This window comes from Drosophila serrata, unplaced genomic scaffold (assembly GCF_035046125.1).
Source record: "Drosophila serrata isolate PLE 108 unplaced genomic scaffold, ASM3504612v1 contig_272, whole genome shotgun sequence".
Lineage (NCBI taxonomy): Eukaryota > Metazoa > Arthropoda > Insecta > Diptera > Drosophilidae > Drosophila > Drosophila serrata.
In genome coordinates this window covers 9,021,994-9,040,852 of record NW_028257170.1, presented here as the reverse complement: position 1 = coordinate 9,040,852, position 18,859 = coordinate 9,021,994, and the positions used below count along the sequence as shown (strand labels likewise).

General features: G+C 39.4%; 1 protein-coding gene across 11 annotated transcripts in view; it reads right to left on the bottom strand.

Annotated features, from left to right (window-relative positions):
• Window positions 1-18,859, bottom strand: part of LOC110190420 (band 7 protein AGAP004871) — a 48,260-nt gene that overhangs the window by 7,265 nt on the left and 22,136 nt on the right. For 5 of the 11 annotated variants that reach the window (XM_086833582.1, XM_020960897.2, XM_086833581.1 and 2 more), the window contains 4 exons: window positions 11,380-11,489; window positions 10,714-10,786; window positions 9,602-9,684; window positions 647-850 (listed from right to left, as the gene is read on the bottom strand). In XM_086833582.1, the coding sequence (XP_086689708.1) occupies window positions 647-850; window positions 9,602-9,684; window positions 10,714-10,786; window positions 11,380-11,489 (470 nt within the window). Of the gene's footprint in view, window positions 1-646; window positions 851-9,601; window positions 9,685-10,713; window positions 10,787-11,379; window positions 11,490-12,365; window positions 12,402-15,162; window positions 15,873-15,934; window positions 16,426-18,859 lie in introns of those variants that run through there. The other 6 variants (XM_086833579.1, XM_086833580.1, XM_020960896.2 and 3 more) reach the window with 3 other exon arrangements.

Below are 18,859 nucleotides of genomic sequence, written 5' to 3'. Positions count from 1 at the left end.
ACTGCAAAAAGGATTTTTAGACATCCTAAAAAGGAGTTTGAAATGTATCTTAAGGTGGGAACTTGATACGTTCTGAAGGAGTTTATAATATCCTTTTACTTTGACTGAGTTATACGTGTCGATTTGAAGTTTAAACATATTTTATGAAACATGCATCTTTAAACTTCGCTTACAAGTATTTATCTTGTAAAATAAATAAATATTTATATCTTCAGCACATTTTCTGCTAAATTTTAAATGCCTTTCAATGTCTAAAATTAGTTGAAATAAGTTTAAAATGTATTTTAAGGCAGGAACTTGCTTCTTTCTTAAGGGGTTTGTAATATCATTTTACTTTCTCAAGGAGATTTTAATTTAAAAAACATTTTATTCGAAAAGACTAGACCTTATTCTTTTAAATAACATTAGAAATTTTGCCTCTTGAAGCTGGAAAAGGCCATTAAGCTTTCCTCATTAATTTTCCCTTTAACATATTAATTTCCCTGTGTACATTTCTATTGTGTTTGTGTGTGTGTGTGGCAAAGAGGCAACATAAGTAAATTAGAGGAAGAGCAGCTCGATGGAGTCAGTGGAGCCGGTGGAGCTCCTTGTCCCAGGCCGGGGCCAACTGGCAACTGGCAACTACTGTCAACCGATTTGAACTCACCTGCATTGTGCCGGAAATCGTCATACGCTCGCTGAGTATCTCATGCAAATGCCGAGTTCCCATTGTGTTTCGTAGAGTAGTCTGTGCCAGTAGTCTGGTCGAATGGTGGGCATTCTCCACGTTCGCTATAGAGACCGTTGCATTTGATACGCGATAGTAAACCACTGCATCCACCGAAACCGTAACGCTATCCTTTGTGAGAACCTACAAGATGCAGTGGGGTTTTGGTTTTTGGGGACACTTTGCTTGCTTTCTCTATTGTTCCTGCTATTGTTGTAGTTGGTCTGTAGTTATTATTTTTTTGTATATATGTTTTTTATAAATTCGCTTGTTATTGTTGCCGACAAAACGAATACAGACGTAAACAGAGAGAGAGGTAGAGATGTGCGTATATACAAATAGAACGCGCATTGAAATATTTGCAATTCGTACACGAGTATATATACACATGTGGGTGGCACTATGGCACTATGGTGATAAGCTAAACATTTGTATCTGTATCTGTATCTGTATCTGTATCGGTGGCCGTGCTGTGCTGTGCGCTGTGCACTTCATAGCCCAGAGATATAGAGAGATAGTGAGAGACAGAGAGGGTATAATGCGAATGCACTTGACTTGAACGGCTTTCGCTATCTGCTCGCTGGCCTCTTGGCCGGGTCGGGTCGGGTTGGTTCGCTATTCTCTAATAGAACTAAGTGCAGGGAGTGCAAAAACTTTTGCCTCAGACCTCGGGACGGAAGGACAGACAGAAGGACTCACACACATATACACACAAAGGCAGGGCTTCTTCCATTTTGATTATTGCATCTGTGACTGTGACTGTGCGTTTTCGCATTTTGCATTTGCATTTTTTAGCTCTGGCATCCGCGAGTGTGTGTGTGGGTTGTGCACATCCCAAAGTCCCAAAGTCTTTTCGCATTGTTTTGCATTCAGCGAACTTTATCCGGGGGAGATAGCGAGAGTTATATATCCCAACCAGCAATTTGGGCTCAGAGAGGGATCCGATCATCTGCGCTAAAGCGATTCGTGGAGCAAAACCCAAGAGCTTTGAGGTTACAGTGTATAAGTTGTAGTACAGATAGGAGTACAGAGAGATATATAGAGAGATAGTGGGGAAATTATACAAGTACACGTGTAAGAGACTCAAATTATAAGCCGAAAAAGTAGGAAACTTAAAAGCGAATCAAACTAAACAACCAAAAGGCATTAAATCGTTTGTGGGAAATGTCTTATATAGATTTATATTTTAGCAAGTTGTGGGTTTGGCGGGTTTTGGGGCGGGTTTAGAGAAAGAGAGACAGATGTGACGGGGTCGTGGGCGGTTTATGTACACGTTCCGTCTCGGGATCATTCCCATCCACACCGCAAGTTTACTGGGGCCTGCCCCAATGGTGTCAGCAGCCTCGGTCCATGATGTTGCCCAAATCGAATTCTCAAAATTTTTATCTTATTTTCCACTGCCTTTGCCTTTGCCTTGGCCACAGAGGCCCTCCTCGCATAAGTTGGCTTAACTTATGCCAAAACTATCCCGCACAAGTGCATGTATATACATCGAGCAGAAAGCAGAAAGTTGCTCCCTCGCTTGGCGCTTTATGACCTGCCCAAACATTGTTCGGCGCAGTCTAGACCGCTTTTTACGGGGCCCAACAAAAGCTGCCGGAGCTCTGTGGTGTCAATGTTGTTTAGTGTCATCGTTTCCACTCGGCCAGTTTCGAGGGTTTCCACCATCATCATCATCTCCGGCTCTATGTGGGCGAACTTTTCGGGTGCCTTGCAAATCTCTAGCCTTTTAGCATGAGAATCAACTGAAATGTGAGCAGCAACTGGAGGAGCTGGCACAGAAGTGTTTCTCTAAATCCAGTTATTTAAATTTATAGAGTCAAATCTTGTCCGGATTTTGTCTGTTTATTTATAATAATTGTAAGCAGAGGTACTTGATAAGCTTGCTAAGTTTTGTGAAGGTATTTATGTAAATACACATCCGTTTTAGCTGTTAGTAAGCAATATTTAGCAATTTCTGGTTTAAATTTCATATTTAAGAAGTGAAAAGACTAAGAAAGAAGTTTGTTGTAAGCTTAGCTACTTATCATTTCAATAATTTCTCTAAATTAAATCAAGAAAATTATTATAGCTTGCCTAAAGACGTTTTTGAAATATAATCTTCAAGTTTTCAAATAATTTCATATGTTTTATTAAAAATAAAACTGAAATACATTGTTAATGCAGAAAAAGATTCATAATATTATAGATTTTTTATTCCTAATTCAAATTCAAAATGCTGTACTCACCCCACCGGGCGTATACTTGATATTTGTATTCTTTATAAATATCAAGTATACGCCCTGTGGTGTGGTTCCATAATTTTGAATAGGATTTGGAAGAAAAAAGCAGTAATATTATGAATCTTCTTGATATTTTTAGCCTTAAGACTTTTTAGTCTTAAGTCTTAAGATTAAGAATATCAAGTATACGCCCTGTTGTATTTCCTAGTCTTTTGTATTCTGCTAATAAAATATTAACCTATTTGATGTGCCTCAGCTGCTAGTAAACCATAAAGCTGATGTTTATACTCCGGGGCAACAGTGCGTATGATTACTTTTTGAAAGTATCCTTTGAGCCGTTGCGACTTGTGCCCTCCATTACGACTGAATGATGGATGGGTGGCTTGTTCAATTTAGCTAAAAACAAATAATCGACAAATTCAATTGCATTGCATTGTGTATGCTCTGCTCTATTGAAATGCATCATCAAGGACCTTCGCTCTGCATACCTTGGCATAATAATGCACAATTCGACGACTCACTTCATTATGAAAGCCGGGGCGAACATGGACAGAGCCCTAAATCAATTTGGCTAGAACAATGGCTTATTATTTCCCAACAATTGTTGCTAGGGCGGGGTGTGTATATATGTGTGTGTGTAGTGAGTTGGGTCCTGGATGAGTCTTGCTTGTTCATTGCATTTTACAGTCTGAATCGAGGAAATATAGCATTGAATGAGCATGGCAACGGGTCAATAGAAACGTTCAGGAATCAATGATGAAATCATAGAAGTGGAAGGTGGAAGTGGGGGTGGTGGTGGTGGTGTTAGATGTGTAGTTGGAGGTGTTTGTTTGTGGTAGTGAATGAAATGAAAATTTCAAACGATAGTTCATACACACTGTATATTTATACACTGTAACGCCTAAACTAATGAGTTTTCATTTAATTATAATTAGGTTACTTATTACAATTTGCACAGTTGATGCTGGGAATGTGTCAGCACTTGGATCAACGATATTGGTTTCAACTGAAAATATCTTTGATTTGGTATTTGATATTTTTGTTAATTAGTATTTATAGTGACAGAGAGAGATAGAGAGACAGAGAAAGAGTCAGAGTATAGATAGAGACAGAGTCTTTTTTGGGGCCCTCACTCATCTGGTCTGGTTTTGTCATGGTTTTTTTTCTGTTCACATCTCCGAAGCTATGGACTATACATGTATATATCGTATCTATGGGGCAACTACTGATGCTGTGATGCTGGGACTAGCTATGGCTTTAGCACTTGCTACTATACATCATTACAGTTATACTTTAGTTACAATTACAGAGTTACGATTCTAACGCGTTCTTTCTTAGCTTTATCGTATTAGTCTAATGCTCTCGCTTTTAACTTGGCTTTATTCGGCCTGCATGCGTGCAGGAGTTGAGTTGAGTTGAGTTGAGTTGAGTTGAGTTGAATTTTGTTACCACGTTTAACAGCCTAAACCACGCAAAACACACATAGATGAACTCGACATGGGTTGCTTTTGCTCATTTCGTTTGCTCAGATCGGCACAGCGATATATGTGCATACATATTCGCCGTGGTGCGGATATATATATCGCATATATGCAATGTGCTTTCTTGATTGCTTTCTTTTTTTGTTTTTTTTTTTTTTTTTGAGGGGGAGTGCGTCCTTTTTTTGTCGCTCGTGCTCAAACAAATCAAATTGTAACGTTTAATTAGTTTAGTTAGTTGTACACAATACAATACAATAATTGTTGTTGTTCTTCTTTATATATTTATTTTTGGGGGTTTTGGTGGGGGGTGGTTTTGGCGATATGTTTTTGTTTAACAAAAACTAAAAGCGTGTGAACTAAACGACAACGTTAGACGATGTTTTTTGTGTGTATGCGTTGAGTGAGTGTGTGTCTGTGAGTGTTGCGGTGGTGTTATTGATTCTCTGAATTTTTATGCATTAGTTTTGGCTTTTGTTTCCGTTTTCCAGTACTTAAGTTAGACCAACATTGGATAAACATTAACTGTTTGCTTGTGTTTGTTTTCGTTTTTTAGGTTTTTGTTTTGTATATTCTTTTGGTTTTTCTTTGGTTTTTTTCGTTAAAGACAGTTAGAAAGCTTTTTAGAATAGACATTTATGGAAATATATATTTAGCATGCTCTCAAAAATTATTTGAACGCTTAACCGAGGGGGGAGAGTGGGGGTTTTTTATATCAAATAAGTGCATTTCGGTATATTTTCTATATTTTTATATATTATTGTTGGTGTGAGGGTTTTTGCTTTGGTTTATCTGGTTTTTTGGTTCCGGTTTCTTATATGGAAAAACAAACTGTTTTGCTAAACAAAACTTACATAGCTCAAAAACAAAATCAATATATATGTTGGTATATATTTATATATATATAAAGAGAGAGAGAGAGAGATAGAGACAGAGAGAGAGGTAGTACATATATATAAATAGAGTTATATATAGAGCGTGGGTTAGATAGACAGTCAGATAGAGACAAAGAGATAGTTAGAGAGAGATAGACGGTGGGAGAGATCGGTTTTTGGGTGGCTGCTTAGCAGGAGAGTGAGCAAGACAGTCATAGACAGCGAGAGAGAGAGATAGATAGATAGATTGATTGTCTGATTATAAGTTAATTTTCAGTTTTTGTTTTGGTAGCTTGTGTGGGATTTTTGGGGAGTGCACTGAATGGTTTTTTCTCTTGAGGGTTCCACTTGCATTTCTGTTGCATACTTCTAAGCTACGCAAGACCTGGGATTTTATTTGTTATTAATTTTGATTTGTTGATTCAGTGTGCGTGTGTATCTGTGTGAAGTTCTTGGTGGTGTGAGTGCTGCACCCTGTGTTCAGTGAACAAACATTTGACATTCATTTCTTCATCACAGATAGAGACAGACATTGAGTGACATACAGAGAGGGAGAGAGAGAGATAGAGATAGAGATTGAGAGAGAGACAGCGATAGAGGGGGTGAAGAAAAGGGAGGGCTGTGTGCGTGTGTGTTTGAGTGAGAGAGAGAGAGAGCCAATGCGTAATGCGTACAGTTCTTTAGTGGTTATGCCCCGCCCCCGCCCACCAATTGTAATATATTTTTTATATATTTTTTTATTTTCTATTTTTTATGTGATGCTCGGCTGAACACAGAGAGCGAGACAGATAGATAGATAGACAGAGAGAGATAGAATTTTCAGTTGATATGCATTCTTTCACTTTTGCTTTGATATTTGACTGTTTTTTTTCTATATATAATTTTTTTTTTGGGTTTTTGTTTCATTTCTAATTGCAAGAGAGACAATCAGAGCTTTAACTATGCAAATTGTAATAACTGGAAGTTAATGTTCAAAAGACATCAAGAACTAAATACGATTACGATAACGATTACGATACGATACGATATTCAAAATGAAATGCTCGAACAAAAACTCAAATCGATTCAACTCAAAAAAAAAAAAGAATCAAAAAAGGAAACCAAAGATGAAAGTGAAACGAAATGATGCGCCAAAAAATCGCATTTCGTATGCACTTAAAGGGAGATAAATGTGTGTGTGTAGAGTCTGAGATTGTGTGTAGTTGCTGTGTGTGTGTGTGTGTTTGAGTGAATAATAACAACGTCATCGAGAAGATGACTGAGCGGGCTTTGCTTCTTTTTTTTTTGGTGTTCATCCGAGGGCATTGCCGCAGTGGCCTTCATGCGATTTACACAAAAAACCGAACAAACTCAAATGGAACACGAAAATGCTGGCGGAATTCGCAGATATATAACAAAAAAAGAGTGAAAAAAGAGGAAAATATATATGAAGGGGGTTTATACAGAAACTGAATAAAACTGTTTTTTGGCTTTTCGCTTTGCTTGGTGTGTGTGTGTGTGGTGTGTGTCCTGTGTGTATGAGTTTGCTCCACGTGACGTCAGCAAGATGGTGGTACAAAAAATATGGCTGGAAAGGCCAGCGGATTGAAATCGAACCATCGTTACACCATTACTTCTATCTTAAATTCACTTTTGCCATCGCTTTTCATTCCATATTTCATTTAAGTCTGCCAAGCGAACAATGAAATATGTACAGGTAAAAATGTTACAGGTACAGGTAAAAATGAGAAATGTGAGGGGGTTGGGTTGATTGCGATAAAAGATCAAGTAAGCGAACTAAAGGCTTTTCCGAAGTAAATTCCCAAAAATAAATGGAGCGCGTATCTTGATGAAACTTCTGTGTGAGTGTGTGTGGAAAGGTGAGACAGGTGTGTATGTATGATGTACATATGTATGGATGTAGGCTGCATCTGTGAGTAGTAGTGGTTGAGTGCACACCAATGGCAATAATAATAAAAATCTGCAACATTGTTCAACTTTCAATACGACAACAAGTACCATACAAAGTATTTAAAATATATGTATATAGAGGTATGTATGTATGCTTGATATATAGGATACAACAAAGTCTACCAACAACAACAACAACAACAACGAGAGGAGGAGTATAGAGAGAGCAATTCAGTGTGTGTGTTTTATGGTGTGTGTAATGCGTAAGAGAGTGTGTTAGAGCGGCTAAGTCGTAGGAACCGCCATTAAATAAAACAAAATGGAGACTCTCAGGGATATCGGAGTTTTTAAAAACTTAATTCATTTTTCGAGAGAGTTAATTTTTGGTATTTTAAAATTTAAATGCTGTTGTTTTTTGATTAAAATTTTAAGTTATTCTTGAGGATATATAAAGTTTTCTTTTGAAAAGATTTTCTCATTTATTATTGTTGTGTTTAGAAAACGTAAGGTATCGAATTAATTTCTTAAATTAACATACAACATTTGTATTTTACAAAAAGATTATTTTTTGTTTATAAAAAATTAAAAACCTAGCCATTTTATAGAACAACATTTTTATACATTTACAAATTTTTTAACGGTTTCTGATTTTGTTCTTTTAGATGTTTTCCTAATGTCTTGTAAAGTAGAAAATGTAGGTCAGAAAAACAATAATTTTTAATAGTTTATGAAGAGAACTCATTTTAAAGGAACATATTTATTATTTAACGCTTTTAATTTTGTTGTTGATGATGCTGTTTTCTTTTGTTGGTGGTTTTAGAAAGCAGGTTTCTCAGCTGGATTTAATTGTTTTTGTTAAGGGGGGAAAAGGAGATAGTTACGTTAAGAGATACAGATAGTCATAGACATAGATAAACGAGTACATAGAGAGAGCAGGAAGACACACAGATAGAGATAGATAGTTAAGACAGACAGAGAAAGAGACAGCTAGAGAGGCTGCAGCAGGAAGAAACACGGTTACGCAGAAAGAAAAGAAAACCGAAACCGTAAAGAAATGAAAAGACAAGAAACAACGAAGGGGAACCAGAAAATAGAAACCAAAAGTAAACACCGTGACATGCGACGACAACAAGAACAACAAGAACAACAGGAACAACCAGAGTGGGGAGAAAGAGCTTAACAGAAACAAAAACAAAAAGAAAAAGAAAGAAAGAGGGGGCGGGGCACAAGTCAAAGAAAGAGAAACGAAGAAACAGAAAGAAAACGTTGCGTATGCGTAATTCACGCTCCAGTTGCGTGTCCTGTGGCCGTGTGTCTGTGTGAGTGTGTTCCTGTTCATGTCAGGGTTTTGGATACACAGAGAGAAAAAATTAACTCTATTCAGGATACGCAATTTGTAATTAAAGGATTTATATGTTTTAATTTGTTCTTTGATAATTTAAATTGCCATTATTTTAAAGTTCAGAAAGAACAGAATGGATTGTTAACTTTATTTTTCTATAATTTAATAAATAATACAATTGAAAATAAAATATTCAGTTTTTCAAGCCTTTAAAAAGCTTTATCTATAAAAATAAATAAATAAAGCGAAAAAAAACTGACTTTGTATATAGAAAATAACCCTGCTTTTTATGTTGAGGTAAAGGACCTTTACCGAAAAAAAAACATAGCTCTGCGAGTCCATTTGAATGTAAACACAAAATTTAGCTTCCTCTGGCCGAGATGTTCAACGTTATTTAAAGATTTATGCCATGAATAAATCATTCTTAAATCACGAATTTTTGCTCCTTGAATTTTTAATTTTTTTCTCCGTGCATGTGTGTGCGGTTGGTGTGCATGTGGGGGTGTCCTGTCAGCAGAATCAACACACAACAACTCGGATTTTCCGGCAATGTTCAGCGAAGCTTCTCTGGTGGATTCCGCCGACAGGACCAAAAAAATCTGTGCCTGTCTGTGTGTCTTCGTGTGTGTGTATCTGTGTGTGTTTCTGTATCTTTTTTTTTGACTAACTCGAAACAGAAAATGCAACTGAAAAATACACATATACATATATATATCTATAGATATAGATATATGTACATCTGGTTAACAAACGTGTTGGCTGGAATAACTTGTGGCAAAAGCTAAAAGTTTAATTGGTTTCTGCTTTACTTGGCATCGTTTTTTTGGTTTTCTTTTTATTTTTCTTATTTAAAGTTTTGTCATATGTGTGAGGGGGACTTTTTTGAAGTACATAAACTAAACGAATTTCGCATTCTTACTGCTCCGTTGGGCAGCAAAAATACACTGATAGTAACAACAACAACAATATCGAAGAAAAGGCAGCAGCAGCAAAAGCGGCAGCTGTGACTGCAAGCGCTCTGCTTGGCCCCTGCTCTCCAGCCGGAACTGGGCACCGGAAGTGGCACCGGAACCGGAGCCGGAACTTACCTCCTGCGGTGGCACATCGTAGGTCCGGGTACGCAAGTCCACGCGGGCATACGAGTCGATGCAGGGCAGGATGAAGAAGATACCTGAAATTACGGCCAAGATGCATTACACACTCGTTATGGTATACAACGCAAAAGAGGAACACTAGTCAGCAAGGGTTATCTTTTCTTTTTTCTTTCAAATCTCTATTAAATGTACCTTAATGTATTTACCTTAAAAATGACAGAAGAAATCGATAAATGGATATGGTGTCAATATTTGACTCAATACATAAATAAATCAATATTTTAAAGTTGAGAAATATGTCTAATACATAAATATTTGGTTTGAAATATCGGATAAAAAAAAAGGAAAAAGCTTTCCTGGTAATCAATACAAGATTCTAACTAACAATTTAGTTTAAAATAAAATAAGTTAAATACAATTTTTCGGATATTTTGATAATATTTATTTTTGAACTTAAATACGATATTTTTCTGATTTCGACATCTTAAGAGTTACTATAGATTTGATATTATATGCCTTTTGGCGATATATTCAACAGGACTCTTTTATAAATAAGTTAGTTCTATGTATTCTCTATAGCTCTGTTCAAATAATATAACATAAGTAAATGTTTATTTTCAAATTCTATATTTTAAACTGTATAATATTTTTATGATGATATTTGTTTTGATATATTTATCATATAATTTAGTTTTGCTCTCGATAGTTATATTTCTCAAAGTATAACACACCTCTTTCTACCATAAATTATACTCAACTTTAGCTAATATTTCCATATCAATGTCCTTAAAAGTTCAAATAAGTTTTATCAGTACTAACTTTTGTAGACTAGTGTTCTCTGACTGTGTCAGAACTTCGCCTCGATTTGCCTAATCTCTTCCTCCATGGGAATGGGAGCGCAAAAGCAGAGCACACGGACACTGAGGCACTGGGGCCGCCCTTAGAGTCGCTAATTTGGAGCAAGTGCAGCAATTAACACAAATTCTTGTCGCCAGCAAGCGGCACTAAAATTTGCATAGAATCGTTACCCGTGCTGCTCACCTGCATCTGCACTTGCACCTGCACCTGCACCTGCACCTGTCGCTTAGGCAGTAGTGAGTACTCACCTGGGCCCTTGGCACCGCCCTGCATGAGTCGACCCAAACGGAAGATAACCGCGCGCTCGTACTCCTGCACCACCTGGAAAATGTGGCACGTGAGTGAAATGTTCGTGAAATGAAATTGAAACTCGAAGGATTACAGGAAGTTGGTGGAGCTTATAAAATTAAAAAAAATACCCTGGGAGAGATTACGGTTAGGTCAGTTAGGAACTAGAAACAACAACTTTTTTAATTAAAAATTAAATAGTATAAAAAAATGAACTTGTTGTTAAATGTATATAATAACTATTGCTTTCTTATAATGAAAATATTATAGAAATAGTAAAAAGAATCATTTATTATACGAAAATAAAAAGTATACATCAAATTTGGTTACGTATTTGAACTTATACAAAAGGATTGCAAACATATATAAATAAATAAGTAAAAAATGCACTCTACTATATAGATATCTTAAGTATTATAATTATCATAATTTCTGTATTAAAGACGAACCATTTAATAACTGGAATACGAAAAGAAATGAGTAACTAAAACAGAACAGAAATAATACAATACAGAATAAATACAAGCTTTAATTTAGGTCAATATATATTAACCTAGAACTAATTTCAGATAAATGGAATACGAATTTAATTAAAAATCAATTAGATGGTAAGGAAATGGACTTACCTTGAAGCATACGAAGAGACTGAATGGTAACGTCATTATCACAAGTGCCACGGATAGAAATATTAGCAATTTGCCGCATGTTGATGCCTTATCGCTGATTTCCTCGTCCGCTGCGAGAGAACGTGGCGAGAAAACGGAAAATGACTTATAGATACATATAGCGTGGCTGGATGGAATCAAGTGCTCAAAGCAAATGCTGCAAATTAAGGCTTAAGCTATAAATTCGTTCGTATTTTACTCGCTTTCCTCTTGCACAGCCTGTACCATGAATAATGCGCGGAGCGTTGGCTTTGGCACCAAGGAAAAAAAATGCAGAAAAAAAGTATCTTAAACGAAAGACCTCCGTTTGGCGCATACAAAAATCGCAGACAGAATGTCGGAGCAAAAAAAAAATACAAAAAAATATTGCTGAGCCGGAAAAAATGCGACAAAAACGGAATGAGCATTCTTCATTACGAAACTTGAAATTTTCCTTTAAGTTTAGCCAAAAATTGAAGTTACTGCCAGAGAGAATAAAAGAGAGATGATGATGTGGGCAACAAGTCGCCCATTTTTTGCTTATTGATACTTGAGACGCGCCATCATTTCGATGGCCTTGTAAAAACGTCAAAACGTTGTTCCTTTTGGGGTAGCCTGGAAAAATCTGTAGCATACTTAGGTGCGCTCACCGAACAACGAAAAATATATTTTGGAAAAATACGGTTACATTTATAGAGAGATACAAGCAAACAAGGAGTGTGCATAGTTAAATGAAATATCTTAGCAAATACTCGTAGATAGATATAGTTGATAGATATAGCAGAAGAAATATATAGGCATAGTTATAGTTTAAAGTTTAATCATGTAACGAGTAAAAAAGTAGCTTTGTGTTGTATCTGTTTCTGTTTCTGTTTCTGTTTCGTTTTTGATTTTTTGGCTGTGGGATGTGGGGATCTTTTTCTGTTTTTTTGAGAAAGGGTTTTCTGTTCCAAATTGGTGCGACTTACAATAGAGAAATCCATGTGAATGTTTTGCTTGTGTATCTGCAAAAATACGATAAATCGAATAACAGAGAGAAATTAATCGGGAATGCATATCGGCTCAATCATGTGGTTGTCTGGGAGCTGGTTCTTGTGTTTATATTAATCCTGCGATCCTTGCCATGCAGTTCATTTTGGGGTTTATACTTTTTTGGGTTAATAGCATGCTTGAACAAACTACGAAACTGAAAACTGAAAACTGAAAACGGAAAACTGTTAACTGAAACTAACTATAACTACACAACCGAAGGCGAAATCATAAATTATTCATGCCACACATTTAAATGCTGTTTACGCGTTTGTTGTTTGTCTGCCTTCTGGCATTCGGTGTTCGGTTTTTGGATTTTCCGACCGCTGCTGGCTTTTTCCGCTTTTCGGTCCGTTGCCAGCTGCAACGGCAACTGCTGGCAATTAGCGGCACAGTTTGCATTTCAGTTTCAATTACAGTTCATTGAAAAGTTGCCACAATGCCGACACCCAGCAACGGCGACGTCAGCAAAGTGTTTTTAACGAGCTCTCACCCGCACACTCTACACACACACACACACACCCCGCACATTCGTACACACAAACACACTCTCACAGACACAACATGAAAGGCGACACTGGAAAAAGGAAAACTTTGATGGGCGAATCCTGGCTGGATCCTGGCTAAGCCAACAAGCTGCCAAACGTTCAAGGAGCCTCCAGGCTCCCTCCATTTACCTCCTGCCACCTGCTACCCTGCCATCCCCCCTCCTCCTTGGCCGCAACAAACTTTTATTGAAATTGATTTCGAAATAATTGCGATTTGAATGTGCCGGAGCGAAATCCTAGAGCGGAGCAGGACGCCATCGAGATGAAAGGCTTTCTGGATTTGCCAGCAAAACGCTTCGGGGCTGGTGACCGCAGGATCTAATAGATTTATAGCTAAATTGCTCCCATAAAAATGATAAAAGATAGCAAAATGGGACACAGCTCAAAATGTAATTAGGTGTGTGGAGCTCTTTTTTTCAACCTTAATTGCCTGGGCTTAAGTCTGGGTTTTTTTCTGAAGAATTTAAATCAAATTGAATGTAAAACAATTTGAAACTCCTTAAGGATAACGAGGTTATTTTATATATAGAACGATTTCCTAGATATCTTTAGCAATTTTATATCTTTTAAAAAGTTGTTAAATCCCTGAATAAACCCTGAATATTCCGTTAAAATCCTCTGCTAAAATGTAATTTAACCTAAAAAAATTATCATAAAAAGTGTAATTGTTTTGCTTAAACTATAAACTTGTTTTGTTTCCTCCCGATAACGTCACACACATAAACTTTAGAAAACGAATTTCATCACAATAGACATTTTCATGACAACTTTAATAGCTTTGCCCCAAAGCTTTTCCAATGGAAAATATCCATAACTGTGCACGGAGCATTAAAAAAAAGCTGAAAACAAGCTAATAATTGCTGGTTTTAATAGCTTTCACAGAGGAAAGGTGGCCATTTCAATAAACAAAGTCTAAAACATGGTCAACTTTCATTCTATGGTTATCTGTAACCCAATTGATCGCTAATAAATATTTAAACAGTGCCACAGCAAACAGCACTTGGCTGCGGGTTATTTAATTTTTGTTATTCCAATTGTGTGTGTCTGTGTGTTCGTGAGTGTGTGTTGGCCAGAGGAAAAGCCAGCTAAAAGTGCTGAATTTACCTTAATGTACAATCTCGGAGAACAATGTGTGGTCATAATTTTTTAATGACCAGCCAACGGCTGTCCGGCAGTGCTTCATCTCTCGCTCTTGCTCGAGCGCGAGCTCCAGCAACACCCACTCGCTCAAGGCAACCCGCTCAAATACCACCCGCACTCTGACCAAAAAAGCCACCCACCCGACCCACAACCAGCCCCCGCACCACATCAACGCATACGTCAGAGGCAGCCCCTGGCAAAAAGCTTTGCTCTGGAAAATGGGTCAGCTCGTTGTTGCTTTTGGTCCTGCTTTCAACTCCCATTTCCCAGCTCCCGCTGGTGTTGTTGTGTGTGCTGCTGCTGCTGCTGTTGCTGTTGCTTTTGCTGTTGTGTTATGCCCGTGCTCGTATATAAGTTAAAGCAATTCCTGATTGAATTCTGCATGGGAAATGCGAAAGGAAAGACTCTCTCTCTCTGTCTGAACTGACACCTCGCCTGCTGCCGCTGTCCTTAGCTGCCAGTGAAAATCCTTTTGTCGGTCCTAATGAAGCGATTAGCATGCATGTGAAATGGCCCACAGATATATCAACATTTATGTACACCTAACCCGATTAAACAGAGATACACACACAGCCAGTCGGCATCAGAAGATCGAAAGAAATGTGGGATAAGAAAAACTATGTTTCAAGGGAAAGCATTTTCTATTTTCTATAGCTTTTGCTGGGTTCGCTGTCTAAAGAATTTTGATTTTATTTACAAGAAATTTGGGAAAACTATTTCTGAAATTTCTCTATTCTTTAAGTTTCTATTATTTTTGGGCTAATTTCTTAACTTTGTCAAGGACTTTTTCAAACTTTCGATCATCTTATGGAATGTGTGCAGAAAGTGTGCGAGAAAAAATAAAGTTTCGATTAAAAAAACATATATACAAAATCCAAATTGCGTCGAATTAATCTCGCTAGTCGATGCAAAGCGTTTGTTTGAGTTTTCTATTTTTTTTTTTGGTTCTTGGTGGTGTTTTGGGTCCTGGGAGACCGCGCAACAAGTACAGCCAGCCTACAGTGCACACTCTCTTGATGAGCCACCAGGACGTCTAGGATGAGCTCACCTCGTCGCGCCTCGGCTCGGTGGATGGCCTGCTGCTGCTGCGATTGCTGCATCAACGCATGATGGCTGTGTGGCAGCTGCTGTTGTGGTGGTGCCATTTGCTGCAGTTGCTGCTGCTGCTGCTGCGGCTGCTGCTGCTGCTGCTGCTGCTGTTGGTGATGGTCGCGCTGCTGCAATGGCGGCAACTGCTGCTGCTGCTGCTGCATCTGTAGCGGCTGCTGCGTTTGCTGCTGCTGATGGTGCAGCTGCATGGTGGCATTAACGGGCAGCGGCGATGAGGCAGCAGCATTGCTCTGCTGATGATGATGCAGATGAAGGTCACGATCCCGCTCGCGTTCACGTTCACGCTCCCGCTCCCGCTCCCTATCCCGATCCCGCTCTCGATGATCGGCCGATGGACTGGCCGTGGTGGCCGCCGGAGCTGGCGGTGCAAAGGTGCTGGTACTGGTGCTGGCCACCTGGCGGGCGGACTGGTGGTGATGCTGCTGCTGGCGGTGCAGCTGGTGGTCCCGGTGCTCCATGTCCATCATCGAGTCGGGCATTAAGCCGCGCTCGCAAAACGACGCCAGTGCGATGGTTGTGGCTGGCTGCTTCAGCTGGTCAATCAGAGTGGATTCCGGCCTTATCCCGGCCTTATCTCTGGCGCTCAGTCTCAGTCCTGGTTGAGCATCTCACTAGCTCTGTTCTTTTCGCACGCACACGCCACTAACACTGTCGCGAACACGGTTATATGTACACAGTTAAGACACGCACACTCTCACACACACACTCACTACGGTGAGCTAGTTTTCCTAGCTGTGTCCATTTCCCACTCGGCTCGGTGTTACACTCAGCTCGGCTCCGCTCCTCTCGGTTCCTATCCAGCTTCTGCTGTCCTGCTTGCAGCTCGCTCAGAATCCAACTGAAAGTGCGCCATTAGCGAGCATCCTTTTATATACTTGCTTGTCCCGAGGAGGAGCTGTTAACCAAAGAGCTTTGGCTCTCAACTTTGTTATCACCAGGCAAGCCTGGCCGGATCAAAGAGCTTTCCTCTCCCTCGTCAGCAGCAGCAGCATCAGTAGCATTGCAGGCTGCAGGTGCAATACGAGAGCAATCCGCAGGAGATGCAGTCCGCTCCCGGCAGCTTTCACCTTTGCCATATTCCCTGCCAGCTTGCACTGACCTTGCGCACTCCCCGACACATTGGTCCTGGCTGGAACTTCAGGAACGAAGCTTTGCCCCCCTCAAAGCTTTTCGTCCTGGCAGGGGAAGTGCACTCGCTCTCTCACTCTCACTCGCACTCGCACTCTCTCCCTTCCCGAGCTGGGGACTTTTAGTTCAGCACGAAGACGGACTGATTTTAGCACAGACTTCCCCTGTACATGTGTACAGGTGTACAGGTGACAAACCTAATTTATGACACCTTTAACGCTGTTGATGCCACACACCATAAAGCATCACCTGCTCCGCCTGCTCCTCCTGCCAGGAATCTATTGTAGTCAGACTAGAGTGCCCTCTGTGTGTTTGCCAACTGGCATGGAATGATACGAGTGCGAGTATGAGTATGAGTCTGGGTATGAGTCTGGGTATGAGTCTGGGTATGAGTATGGTTACGGGTTGAAGGATGAGCACCCGGTGGCTGCCATTCCATCCCAACACATCCTGGCTGCCGCGCCACGCTCGAATGCGAATTTCTAATGAACCCACCTCCAGAGCCTGTCGAACTGTCGCTGTCGAATATTTTAGGTCACATGCAGCTCCTGAGCTTTGCTTTGAGCTGTCAATTACCGTTTACGCTTCATTAGGCGCCACAAGATGGCAGGCGCGAAGGGGTACACGGAGAGAAAATCATAGAAAAATGTTATTCACAATTTAAAAGTTTCAGATTAGAGTATAGTTTCAATATCTGGGAATGCTTCAGAAATCTCTAGGGGTTTTAAAATCCTTTAAAAATGTGTTAAAAGTATACATATTCATTGTTTTGGTCATATTTGATCAGGAAGGAGTACTTTGCTCGTTAAATTGTACTCAAAAGTATGCTACACTTTAATGAATCTTACAAATATACCTTTAGAAATCCCTTTTGACTTCTTTTTTGGAATAAAATATTCCTCAATATCTCCCACAGTGTACATAAAAAAATATAAAAAACTGGGCTAGCTGTTACTCTCCTTGGCACAGGACGCGCTGAAGTGTCGGGCATCCGATATGCCGATATACATAGCGTGTCAACTGCCGCACCACTGTGCGTATGAGTGCCATTATGTTTGACATTCATTCACAACACTCCACAATGGAGAAAACACACACATACTTCATGCTCCACACTCCCTCAGCAGCAGGGCAGTTAATTAATCTCGGGCTGCTGATTAATGAGCGGATTGATTTGGGTATTGCCATAAATTCCCCTTTGCAGACAAATGGGGCACTCAAATCCCTAGGACCTAGGAAGAGGTATTATTATTGAGCAATCAGAGTGGTCTGGGTATGACTTTGACTACGGGCTCTCCTCCGTATGCGGCACGTGAACACACACTAGATTCTAATCATGGACAGACCAGGGAATTCCCTCTGGCTTGTGCCGTCCATTAAAGGTTAAATTCTCTCGACAAATAATCGATTTTGTAGAGGATATTGTAAGGGAGAAGGATATATCGTTGCTATAATTGAATAAACATATATATATTTTGTATAGATTAATATAGATTTTAAATTAGCTTTAAGTATATTTCATCAATATGTTTACAACCCTAAAAAATTCTTATTTTAAATATTGTTCTAAGAACATAGCTTCAACCCTCATAAAACCCACTAAATTTTTTAAAGAAATATCTTTTCATTTGCGAGCTACAAAGTGTTTACTTTCCATGTCCATGTCCATGTTAGTTTTCATCTTTTCGCTCGATTTGCATTTGGCATTCAATTAAATTGCTTCATTTGGCAGGCTAAAGTAAAAAGCAACTGCATGGAAAATTGAGTGGAAATAAAGTTGAGGTTTCAAAGGGAATTTTAGCTTGGGGAAAAGATTGCTAAAAACCACTTTCAATCCTACCCGGAAACAGGACATTCTGCATCTGCAAACGGAATTTCAAAGCAGGAGCCGACGACAAGACAGGACTTCTTAACCACAACCGGATGGCAGTTAAGTGAGGTCCGCCTCCCGGCTTTTATTCTGCCATACGCAGTTTTTATAGACGAAAACATAAAAGCGAAGCCTAGGCCAGCCCATATCAGCCTATATCGAAAGACAAAGCCACAAAAAGCCATAAACACGATTTGCCAATGCAGAGGGAGAAGGAGAAAAGAGGGGAGTTAAAGGATTGCCGGATCGGGCGGGAGTCCTGACGAAGGCGAGCGAATATGATGTCACACACAACACATGGACAAGCGAAATTTCGGCCAAGCACTGTGAACCGTAGGTCCTGCGGCGCTCTGTGTGTGCGAAATTAGCCAGGCAAATATGTCGCACTTAACAGCCAGCGGAAGAGTGTGGCAGAGAGAGAGACAGGGAAAGCCTTTTGAGGGAGGTGCTCATAGGATGTGCCAGGATGTGGCCCAAACAATGGCCTGTGCAATTGTCGAGGCCTACGGCGAGGGGTCAGGCGGACATAAACGATGCCAACACTCAGAGAACAAGAGTATAAAGTAACCATAAATAGCCTGAATTATTTTTGTATCTTTTAAAATAAACTAGAGCTTAGGTATACAAATTTTTTAAT